General features: G+C 41.6%; 1 protein-coding gene across 2 annotated transcripts in view; it reads right to left on the bottom strand.

Moving 5' to 3' along the window:
* Window positions 1–10,043, bottom strand: part of ATF1 (activating transcription factor 1) — an 80,105-nt gene extending 70,062 nt beyond the window's left edge. The window contains exons 1-2 of one of the 2 annotated variants that reach the window (XM_012651036.1): window positions 9,765–10,043; window positions 3,461–3,559 (exon numbers count right to left, since the gene is read on the bottom strand). In XM_012651036.1, the coding sequence (XP_012506490.1) occupies window positions 3,461–3,553 (93 nt within the window). In that variant the 5' untranslated portion in view covers window positions 3,554–3,559; window positions 9,765–10,043. Of the gene's footprint in view, window positions 1–3,460; window positions 3,560–9,764 lie in introns of those variants that run through there. The other variant, XM_012651043.1, reaches the window with a different exon arrangement.
* Between the last annotated feature and the right edge of the window lie 2,885 nt (window positions 10,044–12,928).

The following is a 12,928-nucleotide window of genomic DNA, read 5'->3' as shown; positions in this document are numbered from 1 at the left end:
GCTGAGGCAGAAGGATTGCTTGAGCCCAGGAGTTTGAGGTTGCTGTGAGCTAGGATGACGCCACGGCACTCTAGCCTGGGCAACACAGTGAGACTCTGTTTCAAAAAAAAAGAATTTTGCCAACAACCTTGGTGAGCTTGGAAGTGGATTCTTCTCTAGTCTAGCCTCCAGATAAGAACCCAGCCCTAGCCAACACCTTGACTGCAGCCTGGTGTGAGACCCTGAAGCAGAGAACCTAGCTAAAATGTGTCTCACCCCACAAAAACTATGAGATAATAAGTGTATTATTTTAAGCTATTAAGTTAGTGGTCATTTGTTTTGCAGCACAAAAAACTAATACATATAGTACTATAAACTTAACATACCTAAAAACCAAATTCCTGATTTCCAACAACCCCCTCAAAAATGAAAGAAAAACACATTCCATCTCAATAAATGGCAACTCCACTCTTACAGTTACTCAATCCAAAAGCTGTGGAGTCAATCTTTACTCCTTTCTCTAAAACTCCACATCCAATCCCAAAGCAAACACTACTGCTTTTACAACCAATCTACATCCAGAATCTAACTTTATCTCACTACCACCACTGCTACCACCTTGGTCCAAGCCACTGTCTCTCATGTATGTGACTATAACACGTCCTAACTGGTTTTACTGCTTCTACTCCATAAAGCAGCCTGAGTGATTCCTTTAAAATATGTCAGATGATGTTTTTACTCAAAATACTCTAAAGGTTCCCAGATTAAAACATAAAAATGGCTGGGTGCAGTGGCTCATGATTGTGATTACAGTGCTTTGGGAGCCTGAGGCAGGAGGATCTCCAAGGTCAGGAGTTTGAGACCAGCCTGGGCAATGTAGTAAGACTCTGTCTCTACAAAAAATTCAAAAATAAGCCGGACACAGTGGCATGTACCTGTAATCCCAGCTACTCGACAGGCTCAGGCAGGAGGATTGCTTGAGCCCACGAGTTCGAGGCTATAGTGAGCTATGATGGTACCACTGCACTCCAGCCTGGGCAACAGAGGAAGACCCTATCTCTAAAAAAAAACATAACAAAACACAAAAATCTTACAATGGCATACAAGGCCTACATTATCTGGCACTCTCCCCTCCCCTCCCAACCCTCTCTGCCTCATCGTCTATCACTCCGGCTCATTTGTCCCTCTCCCACCACACTGGCCACCTTGCTGTTCCTTGAGCATGTCAAGCACATATCAGCGTGAGAGTTTGACAGTTGTTGACCCATATAATTGAACAAGTGTTTCCTCAGATAGGACTTCTCCGACTACCTTGTATAAAAACGGCAAGTCTCCCTGTCCCAACCACCAACTCCCTATCCCTCCTACCCTGTTTTGTTTGTTTCCATAGCAGGTATTACCAACTGATATATTTTGTTACCTGTCTCCTCAAAATTTGAATGTAAGTTACATAAGAGCTGAGACTTTTGTTCACTGCTATATCCCCAGCTTATACTCAATTACTGTGTTAGACACTGTTTCCTTACAGAATTTAGAGTCTAATAAAGTAGTCAAGCCACAGACTTTGGATATAAAGTTACTAAAATTATTTTTACAAACCACTATAAAATGAATTACCACCTGGAAATGTACTTATTCTACCTCACCGTAAATATGCTTCTAAGGACACTTGAAAACATTCACGTCTAACCAAAATAATTAGAATATATAAGTAAGCCAACTGAATTAAACATTTCTGTAAAGGGCTCTATTAACAGAAAGATAACCACAGGACAACTCCACCTTGTTTTTCCAGCACCATCAAAGGATAGTGTTATTCTTCACAGAGATAAACAAGTAATAGAGAAGAATGCATCATCAATCTTGAAGGATTAACCCTTTGGGTCACTGGTTCTTAAACCTTTTGGTCACAAGACCTTTAAATATTCCTAAAAATTATTAAGGACCCCACAAAATGTTTACTTATGTTGATTATATCTATTGATACATATCATATTTGAAATTAAAACAAAACTTTAAAAAATATTTAACAGTTCATTCTAAAATAATCACAAATCCATTACATGTTAACATAAATATTTCCATTAATATAATTTCCAAAACAAATTAGAGGAATGGCAATGTTTTACATTTCTGCAAATCTCCTTAATGTCTTATCTGATTAAATCTACATTAAATATGCTATCATATGTTGTTCTGGTTGAGGTACGGGAAGAAAATATGACCTCACACAGATATGTAGTTAGAAAAGATATATAGCATTTTAACATCCTTTTCAGACAACTAGATATTCTTTGACACAACAGCAAAGTTGTAATTTCGCAAGGGTTATTTGCTATGTACAATCTGAACTTTGTATATATAAAAAATTTTGTGTCTATAAAATCCACTAGTCTATCTTGCACTTTGAATGGTTCTCACACCCATGCATGATTTTGTAAGACAGTTTTGTAACTAAAAAGTCTATAAGTATTGCGAAGCTGTCAAGTTCATGATGGTGAATACAAGTTTTCCAAAATTCTAATTTTTGCTTGAAAGTTCAAATCTTATCACTAGCAACAAACATTGTCGGTTTTATTTGAACGGGGTCAGGTTCATGGATTACACAGTTTGACATAAAAAAATCTATCATCAGTTCTACAATACACATGCCTGTCAGTTTAGGTAAATTCCTCTAATGAAGATACCTATTTCCCAGTTAAGCAAAAATATTTCCTATATATCCAAAATAAAGCTATTGTAATGAAGATGTTTCACCTTCTGAAACTATTAGTCTCTATTTCAAGTTAGCTCAAAAAGCCAAATAATTTTTCACTTTTTTCTGATGTAGCAACAAAATTAGTATGGAAAAAAATCTAAATAATTGTGCACCATGTAAAATGAAACTTACTTCTCTAAGTTTTAACAAACCAACTCTAAATATAATGAGGCCTCTGTATTTGTGGGTTCTGCAGCCATGGGTTTCACATACATTGACTCAACCAACTGTGGATCAAAAGTATTTGGAAAAAAAATTGTGTCTGTACTGAACATGTACAGACTTTTTTCTTGTCATTGTTCCCTAACAATACAGTATAACAACTATTTACATAGCATTTACATTATGTTAGGTATTATAAGTAATCTAGAAATGACCTAAAGTATATGGTAAGATGTGCATAGGTTATATACAAATACTCAGCCATCTTTTATCAGAGACTTAAGCACTGCAGATTTTGGTATCTGAGGGAGGTTCTGGACCCAATCCCTCGAAGATACTGAGGGATGACTATATACTTAGTATAAAAGAAAATAAAACCAACAGTCTTGACAAGATACTTTAATCAAACCCAACTTCCCTCCTTATATTTTAACATTTTACACAGTCTTTTATCCTTGGTTCTTTGTTTGAACATTAGTAAAAAGAGATCTGAACCAACAGCTTAATCTGCATACAAAATATTCCTAACTAGCTCAAGATTTTGACTGGTCCCTGCCTTACCTGTTGAGCAATATGAGAAATATGGGTTCCCTGAACTGCTGAACCAGGCTGAGGTGCTGTCTCTGAAGTGTTATTCTTGTGGGAATCTTCCATAATCAACTGTAAGAGAAAAAAAGTCAGTTAAAATAAAAACTGCAAAATAGTTATAGTATACTATACAGTCATGTAAAAATTGATCATTTGGTTGCCTCTATGGAAGAGACCTCGTAGCTATGGGATACAGATAGAAAAGAGACTTTTCCTTACATATTCTTTTCTGAATTTTGATCCACAAGAACACGTTTAAACTTAATAAAAGGCACATATGTACATAAATTATTGTGACTAAATTTTCAAATGTTATCCCACTCAAGAAATATGACAGCTTTCCTGTCCATGGACATACACATTCCTTTCTCCAGTCTAGGGAACGATTTCTAATTGTACATACAATTTTATATAGAGAATTTATTGAGTAAAAGTAGAACAAATAAACAAAACTATACCTAAGGAGGTTCTAAAGAGCTAAACATTCCAGACAACTCAAGAATATGTAGGCTGGTTAAGAATGAGAATAAATGGGTTATGACAGATCAAATATGACAAACGGAGGGAAAACCACTAACAAAGAGACTAGCAAAAGATTTGGGTAGAATTTAGGGTTTTCATGGTTACATGCAAAGACAAGGCTGGCCAATAAGCATATGAAAAGAGATTCAGTATTATTAATCATTAGGGAAAATGAAAACCACAATGAAATACCACTTCACACCCATCAGAATGGCAATAACAGGGGCTGGGTGTGGTGGCTCATGCCTGTAATCCTAGCTATGATGCCACTGCACTCTAGCCTGGGCAACAGAGAGAGAACCTGCCTCAAAAAAAAAAAAAAAAAAAAGCTAACATGAAACAGAAAGTAAGTGTTGGCAAGGATGTAGAGAAACTGGAACCCCCCCCCCGGACATTGCTGTGGGAATGTAATATGGCACAGTTGCTATGGAAAACAGTATGGCAGTTTCTCAAAACAATTAAAAACAGAATTACTAAATGATCCAACAATTTCACTTTGTGGTCATATATATTCAAAAGAATTAAAAGTTGGGTCTCAAAAAGAAGAGATATTTGTATATCCATGTTTATAGTAGCATTATTATTCACAATAGCCAAAAGGCAGAACAACCCAAATATTGATCAGTGGATAAATGGATAAATAAAATAGAAGATATACATACAATGGAATACTATTCAGCTTTAAAAAGGAATAAAATCCTGTCGCATAATACAGCATGGATGAACTTTCACCATATTAATGAACGCTAAGTGATAAGCCATTCATGAAAAGACAAAAAGTGTATGATTCTACTTACATGAGGTATCTTAGAGTAGTCAAATTCATAGAAACAGAAAATAGAATGGTAGTTTCCAGGGGCCAGTAGGAGGAGGAAATGGAGAGTTGTTTAATGGGCATAAAAAAATTCTGGAGATTGATTGCCCAATAATGTGAATGTACTTAACACTACTGAACTATACATTTAAAAATGGTTAAGATGGTCAGTTCTGTGTTATGTGTATTTTACCACAATTAAAAAAATAAAAGGTGGCGGGGGGGCGGGTGCAAATAGACACCTGTCCCTTAGCATCACTGACTTAACTGTGAAGTTTAAGTCCTTTTTCTTTGAAATCAGAAAACAGAAACTCATTATTTTATTTTTTGCTCTTAAGAAACAGTCTACAGAAATTCATTTTTAACATCTGGATTGAAGCTATTTTTTTAGTCACTGAAAAGACGGCATAAAGTCACCTCACACATAAAGTGGTTTTAATTTTCTTCCCTCAAATATATCATTAACCTTTTTCTTTTGTTTATTTATGCATTTTAGAGAAAGGGTCTCACTCTGATTCCCCTCGGCTGAAGTGCAGTGGTGCAATCATAGCTCACTGTAACTTTGAATTCCTGGGCTCAACTGATCCTCCTGCCTCGGCCTCTCCAATAGCTGGAACTACAGGCTCACGCCACCACGCTTGGCTAACTTTTTAAAATAATTTTTGTAGCGACAGTGTCTCACTATGTTGCCCAGGCTGGTCTTAAACTCCTGGGCTCAAGTGATCCTCCTGCCCCAGTCTCCTAAAGTGCTGGGATTACAGGCATGAGCCACTGCACCCAGCCTAGCCTTTTTCTTACAATGTGGAAAAGATATGTGGAAAGAAAATAAGGATGAAAAATCTTAATCACAATACTGCCTAATTTCTTTTCAGTCTTTTTTTTTTTCTTAAATTTTTTTTTCTTTTTAAGAGATGGAGTCTCGCTGTGTCACCCAGGCTAGACTGCAGTGGCACCCTCAAACTCCTGGCCTCAAGTGGTCCTGTCGCCTCAGCCTTCTAAGTAACTGAGACTACAGGTGTGCACCACCACGCCCAGTTTATTTCCACACCTTTTTAAAAAGCCATAACTGTACTATATATACATATTTGTATCCTCACATTTTGTATCCTGTTTCTATTTATCACAAATATTTTCTAGGTTTTAAATAAAAACATATTTAGGCAGGGTGCACTGGCTCACACCTGTAATTCCAGCACTTTGGGAGGCTGAGGCAGGAGGAACACTTGAGGCCAGGAGTTTAAGACCAGCTTGTGCAACAGCAAGACCTGGGCTCCACAAAAAATTTAAAAATTAGCTAAGTGTTATGGTGCATGCCTGTAGTACTAGCTACTCAGTAGGCTGGAAGTGGAAAATCGCTTGAGGCCAGGAGTTCATGACCAGCCTGGGAGAAAAAATTAAACTCCACTTAAAAAAAAAAAAAAGCCACTACAGTCAACAAATAACGTTTTGGACAATAATTATAACCACTTTTCCTATAGAAAAGAAGATAACGTATTTTCTATTATTTTATAAAGAATCGACTAACCAAATCAAGCCCTTTTTTCCAAAATAAAAACAGCTTTATAGTTTCATCTCATTATAAACAGAGTACATACTTCCTGTTTTACTGATGTTATCAAAGTATAACCTTTATTTGCTCACTTTTTTTTAGTTATTATTCCTAAAATTGAGGTCAAGAGTAACAATCTGTTAAAAACTAGTTCAACACAGTATAAATTTTGTATATAAATGCATTCTCTGGCCAGGTGCAGTGGCTCATGCCTGTAATCCTAGCACTCTGGAAGGCTGAGGGGGCAGGATCTTTTGAGCTCAGGAGTTCAAGACCAGCCTGAGCAAGAGCGAGACCCCATCTCTACTAAAAATAGAAAAAAATTAGGTGGGTGTGATGGTGCTCACCTGTAGTCCCAATTGCTTGGGAGGCTGAGACAGCAGGATTGCTTGAATCCAGGAGTTTGAAGTTGCTGTGAGCTAGGCCCACGCCATGGTACTCTAGCCCCAGGTGACAGAGCAAGACTCTGTCTCAAAAAACAAAACAAAAAAGCATTTTCTGCAAAAATAAAGCAAGCCCCAGGCAGCAGCTATAAGAACATGAGACAACCCCATGTTGGGCAGAATCACAAGGGGGCAGTGAAACACAGCTTTTAAAGTACCATCAATGGGAATAAATTTGGGGAACTGAGAAATCCTAGCAGGCTGAGATCTTGCTGACACAGGGAAGGGAAGGCTGTGAGGGAAGGCAAGAAACTTTCAAGAAAACTTGCAAAGAAAAGAATATTATGCCTGGCACTAAACTAAGAGCTCTTTAATATATCATCTCTTGGGATTCTCTATTTTAGAGAAGTATAAATTGAGGCTCAAAAACATTGTCATTTACTGTGGATCTCACAGTGAGATGTAAATGCAAGACCTAAAGCCACAACTGTTTTAATCCAAATTCTCTGTTCTTTTATTCCATATTGGCCCTCTTCTAGGAATACCCTCACATGATGTCTCTGCTCCAGGTCCCTCTAATGCTTTCACTGTGACTTGCGTGTATTTCTTTTCTTTTTTTTATTAGAGATGGGGTCTTACTCTGTCGTCTATCCTAGAATAGAGTGGCTCGATCGTAGCTCACTGTAGCCTTGAACTCCTGGGCTAAGTGATCCTCCTGCCTCAGCCTCCCAAGTAGCTGGGATTACAGGATTACACCACCATGCCTGGCTATTTTTTTTATTTTTTGTAGAGATGTGGTCCCGCTACATTGCCCAAGTTGATCTCAAACTCCTGGCTTCAAATGATCCTCCTGCCTCAGCCTCCCAAAGTGCTGGGATTACAAGCGTGAGCCACTGTGCCCGGCCTCCTTGCACATATTTCTGATGAGGTTACTTAACACTGAGTATGTTTATTGGCATGTCTGTTTCCCCCAATTTTAAGCCCCCTGAAGATAGGATCTGTATCATGGGAATGTATGCTCAGTGCCCAAAGACCCTAATGTAGTAAATACCAACAAATGCTACAGTATAGCATTCTTATCTGATGAATGAAGAGGGTCTTAGTTCCTCACCTGTAGAGAATGCTGAACTATGGTAAGCAGAACAGGCAGTATCTTGCTCAACATTTCCACAACTGAACTCATTATCTCTCCTCCAAATTATTCCGGATTAGTCACCCTGAATCTCTTTCAGATCCTTAAACATGCCTGCCTTGCTTTTTCTCCCCTTCTGGCTTTCATATATGCCATTCCCTCTGCCAGAAACACTATTCCCCTTCCTGTTCATGTGGTCTATTTCTATGAGTTATTCTTCCAGGCAAACTTTCATGACTCCCCCAGACTGGTCTAGAAGCCCTGGCTGTATCCTCCCAGCACATGGTCCCACCTCTTCTCGTTGCACTTAGCACAGTATTCTAATGGCCTGTTTCTCTGTCTCCCCACCAGAGTGTATGCTCTAGGGAGACAAAGACCACATCCTGTTCCCAGTACAGCACTAATACCTTGCACATTTATTATTGGGGAATAAATCAATGTGTTTACTTGGGTTTATCTACTTAAATTGACAGAACAATGGTTAAAGAAATACCTTTAGACAATTACCTCACCCCAGCTTTAGAAATGGGGTAATGCAAGCAGAAGAAAACTTGCAAATAACTCTACATTAGAGTTAGACGGGAGTGCCACCTACTGGCGACATAGTAGTACTGCACAGATAAATCACAGACCAAACAAAACCCTAAAGAATAACAACAAATTTTTATTTTTATTTTTTTACATTAAAAAAAATAATATTGCGTGTCATCCTTGGACAGGGGCCATGCTAATCTTCTCTGTATCGTTCCAATTTTAGCATATGTGCTGCCGAAGCGAGTACAGGGTAACTACAAATATTACAGAGCTAACGCTTTCAACTTTAGGACAACAGTATTGATTCTAGCTGAGACAGGTAACTGTACGTTATAAAGCCTATAAAAATCGCATTTTGATAAAACTTATTTCTGTTGGCAACAAAATTCTCAGGATAAAATGCATTTTGCAAACATAAATACTGTACAAACTCTTGTCATAGTTGAGGCCAGTTTGACAAAGATGCCTGCCAGATCTAAACTGAAACAGCCTCTGAAGCGTTAAGGACTCTCAAAAACTATTACTAGCCTAGTGCTCTTCAAAAGCTAACGAAACCAGACATTATCTAAATCTACAACGTTAAAGCGATTAAGCTGCACGCTCCACGGCGCAGCTCAAGGTGAGAAATATCAGGCTTTGTTTTACGATACAGGAGAAAGAGAGGTTTCCTCGGTTGCATTACCCGCCCAGGGGGAAACAGACGACCTTTAGTCATTCCCAGCCCGGTGAAAACCTGCCATACGACACAGTTCCTCGCCTATCTCTCGCACCTCTGCGGTGGTTTTGTGTCTGTGTGATTCCCGTACTGTCTGTAGCTCCACTAGACTGCGAGCTCCACAAGGGTAAGGGCTGTCTCTGTCCTCCAGGGTAGCCCGGCCTGGCACCGAGGCGCCCAATGCGCTCCGTGGACCGTCCCGCAGAGTTAACCGGCCCCGGGCCCCGCTCAGCGGTCTTCGCGCCAAGGCCAAGGCCACGCTGCCCTCCCCTCGGCTCCGGTCCCAACCCCGAGACCTTCGACAGCGGAGGGGCGGCTTCAGAGGCTAGAGCCACCTCGCGGTGGGAAGGTTCCGATTGTATTTTTATTTGGGGCCGACCGGAGGGAGGACACGAACGACTGAAAAAAGAGAGAGAGTGCGCCAGGACCGGAAGCGCGCTCGGCCAGGGCACAGCGGCAGCCCCTCCTCCTTCCGCCGCGCGCGCTCCGTGCCCCTCCCCCACCGCCGCCGACCGCGCGCGACCCCCACCCGGCGCGTGACCCAACGCGGCGTCCCCGTCCGCGCCGCGTTCCCGCGCCCTCCTCTGCCGGGGCCACGGGGCATGTCCCACCCCCGCCCCCCACTTACCTGTGGCTGCCGCCTCGCCGCTGTCCGGGGCGGGAACTTCCACTCCCCCCTCCCAGGTGGATCCGAATTCACTACCCACTTCCCCACCCCCTCACGCGGCGGGGGACGTCCCTCCTTCTCGAGGGTCAGGCGGGGCGGGGAGAATCAGTGTCACTTAACAGCCAACTGTCCTAGGCTACCGTTTCCTCGGCAGTCAGGGCCGCCAGTGGCGGCATGATCACCAGGCCGGGGGCGGGGGAGGGGAGGGGGGCAAAACTGAGTGTAAGTGTGCGTGGGGGGTGAAGTTAAGGCGGTGCCTCCGCGCGGGCCGCCGTCCTGCGTCACCGCGTTACTCACGTGACGCGCCGCCATCTTGCGCCCTGTCTCCGCGGCCCGGCGAGGTGTCTCGGCAGGTGTTGCTCGGGCGGGAGTTGGAGGTGGAAGCTGCCTGCGGTTCCTTTACGCTTGGGATCTGCCCCCACTCCTCCCACACGTCTGTTTCCGTACGCCCTCACCAGCTGGCTGCTCCCAGGAAGCCGTTCGGTGGGAGGCAGTTTTCATCGGTTAGGGGCGTCGCGCTCAGCTCGGCCTCTGCTGCTGGGGGCTGGGTGATCAGGCCCAGAGCTGCCGCCCTTGGCCTTGACCGACGCCTGCCCTCTGCGCTTCTTGGAGGGAGAAGTGACTTGAAACGTGGAGGCTTGTCTTCCTCCGCTTCTCTGGGTTCAGATTATTCTTAATCCCATAAAATAACGTACAATCGATCCTTTAACCCATACGAAAGGATTTTCTACAAAAAGGAATTTAAAAAAGGTGTCAGTAGAGTGTTTGACCTTCACTTGGTGTGGCGTGCTGGGGCACAGATATCTTCCAACTGTTTATAAAAAGTTAACGTACAGTGAGTGCAGTGTCACAGAATGTTATGCCATCATTTTAATAATTACAAAAACTTTAAAAAATACTTTTAATATATCTTTCTGGAAATAGGATTGTGCTTTATTCTTAATTTTTTTCATTTTCCATTTCCTTGCAAAATGTTCTTTTATGGTTTTAGTGATTGTAAACGACAAATGATAAACTTTTTAGTATACTCTTAAAAGTTCCAAAATTTTCCTGAAATTTTACTAGAGAGCCCCAACGCAGTAAACGGATGCAGTGGTGAAAGCTCTGGTGAAAGCTCTTCCTGTTTTTGACCCGTTAGGCCAGAAAATGTGATTTAAATCTAAGGAGTTACTCTGGCTGACACTCTTTAATGTTTAGCCATTGTTACTCGTTCAGTAAACATTGTTGCCTGCCTGTTAAAAGCTAGCACAGGTGACTACTCTTATCTTGCTTATTTAGGAGTATTAGGTTTTCAATTAGGCAACCCAACCTCTCTGAGTTTGTCTTCTCAATATCAAAATTAGGGAAATTATAATACTACTAAGTACATGTCTCAACATTACTGGAAGAAAATAACATATGTCATATACAGGTATATGTCCTGTACAGGTAAGGGCAGTGAAGAGGTTCTCGGACATTAGCCTTGCCTCATTAACCAAGTCCAACCTCAGTCATTCTAGAACACAGAATGCTTGGTCAGTAAAAAAAGGGAGGGGGAGGGGACTAATCTTACCATGAAAAAAACTGAAATTTTATTGAAAAATGAAACCTTCAAAATGTGCATGGTTAACTTCTTTAGTTTCTCTTCCAGTTGTAAAGCATCTTTTTTTTTTTTTTTTTTGGAGACAGTATCGCTCTGTCACCCCAGGTAGAGTGCAGTGGCATCAGCCTAGCTCACTGCAACCTCAATCTCCTGGGCTCCAGCAATCCTCCTGCCTCAGACTCCCAAGTAGCTGGGACTGCAGGTGTGCTCTCTTTTTAGTAGAGACAGGGTCTTGCTCTTGCTCAGGCTGGTCTCGAACTCCTGGCCTCAAGCGATCCTCCTCTCTCAGCCTTCTAAAGTGCTAGGATTACAGACTTGAGCCATGGCACCTGGCTGATACACATAAAATCAGAGCTGTGCCTGGCACAGAGTAAGCACTAAATAAATGTTGGAAGTTAATATGGAAGATACTGCAGTGTAACTACTAGAAACTTAGCAAACAATCACTAAGTGGCCACACGTTCAGAGATGCCTCGGGTTAGTTAACAAAGAGACCGGGCTGGAATGGAGGACTTAGGGGGCATGAAACTGTCTGGAACAGCCCACCTCTCAAAAGACACATTTTTAAAACTAATAGATGTGGGCTTTGTGGCCTACAAAATAAAATTGTTTTCATTTTTTTGTCTATCAATACTCATGTCTAAACACACAGGAAAACCTAACTCAAGACAGGTTCTAGATCCCTGTAGGTATTGTATTGTACAACCATACTATTTCAGGTAACACTCCTGAAACAGGATTGTCCCAGATAACTCTGAGACTGTTGTTGCCTCATGTTATCTCAGTTTGAATTGAACCCATAGAACTAGTTTGTGAAGTCCTCGGGGTCGTGGACTACTACAGGGCTGTCCATCTCTCCCTCCCCCTTTTTACAGGAACTTCTCAGTCATCCGTATCTTACAAACAGTGGACACCTGACCCAGGCTGGGCCATCAGAGTCTCCCCATGGAAATCTGGCTTGGAACAAAAATTAATTTCTGTTTAAGTGAATGGACCTAAAGGTTAGGAGCTTTCTAGTGAGCATCTTCAACCTGCAAACAATGCAGATGAGCTGAGAGAGCAACCCAGTGTCTGTAGGCCCCAGTTTTAGAACCTACCTGAGACACAGGTGCCTGCCATAATCCTTAGATTCTATGAGCTACCCCTTTGTCCTTGTAATGAATAGCCTTTCCTATTTAAACTAGCTTACTTTGGTTGCTGTTACTTCCGAAGTCACAGCTAAGATACCTGGATAGAGGAGAAATTTCTTTGTGACCTCCTCCTCTCTGCTCTACCACCAGCTTAATCCAAGCCATCATTTCTTACATTCTATACTGCAGTAACCTCCTAGCTGGTTCTACTAGTAAAACCCTATAGTGGACAAGTACTGGTTATTGTTACATTAGTTGGATTGCATAAGCAAATTATTTACTTTCAAGATTAAGAGTTGTAGCAGGACAGCTTGGAATGGATATTCAGCTTATTGGAGGAATCTATGTTGGTCAGAGCAACCCACAAGTATCAAGCACCTGTAAGCCCCCAGGTAGTGATACTGACTGAGGCT

This window comes from Propithecus coquereli, unplaced genomic scaffold (genome assembly GCF_000956105.1).
Source record: "Propithecus coquereli isolate 6110/MARCELLA unplaced genomic scaffold, Pcoq_1.0 Scaffold111, whole genome shotgun sequence".
In the NCBI taxonomy this organism is placed as follows: Eukaryota; Metazoa; Chordata; class Mammalia; order Primates; family Indriidae; genus Propithecus; species Propithecus coquereli.
The sequence above is the reverse complement of the archived record's forward strand: the minus strand, read 5'-3'. Positions and strand labels throughout refer to the sequence as shown.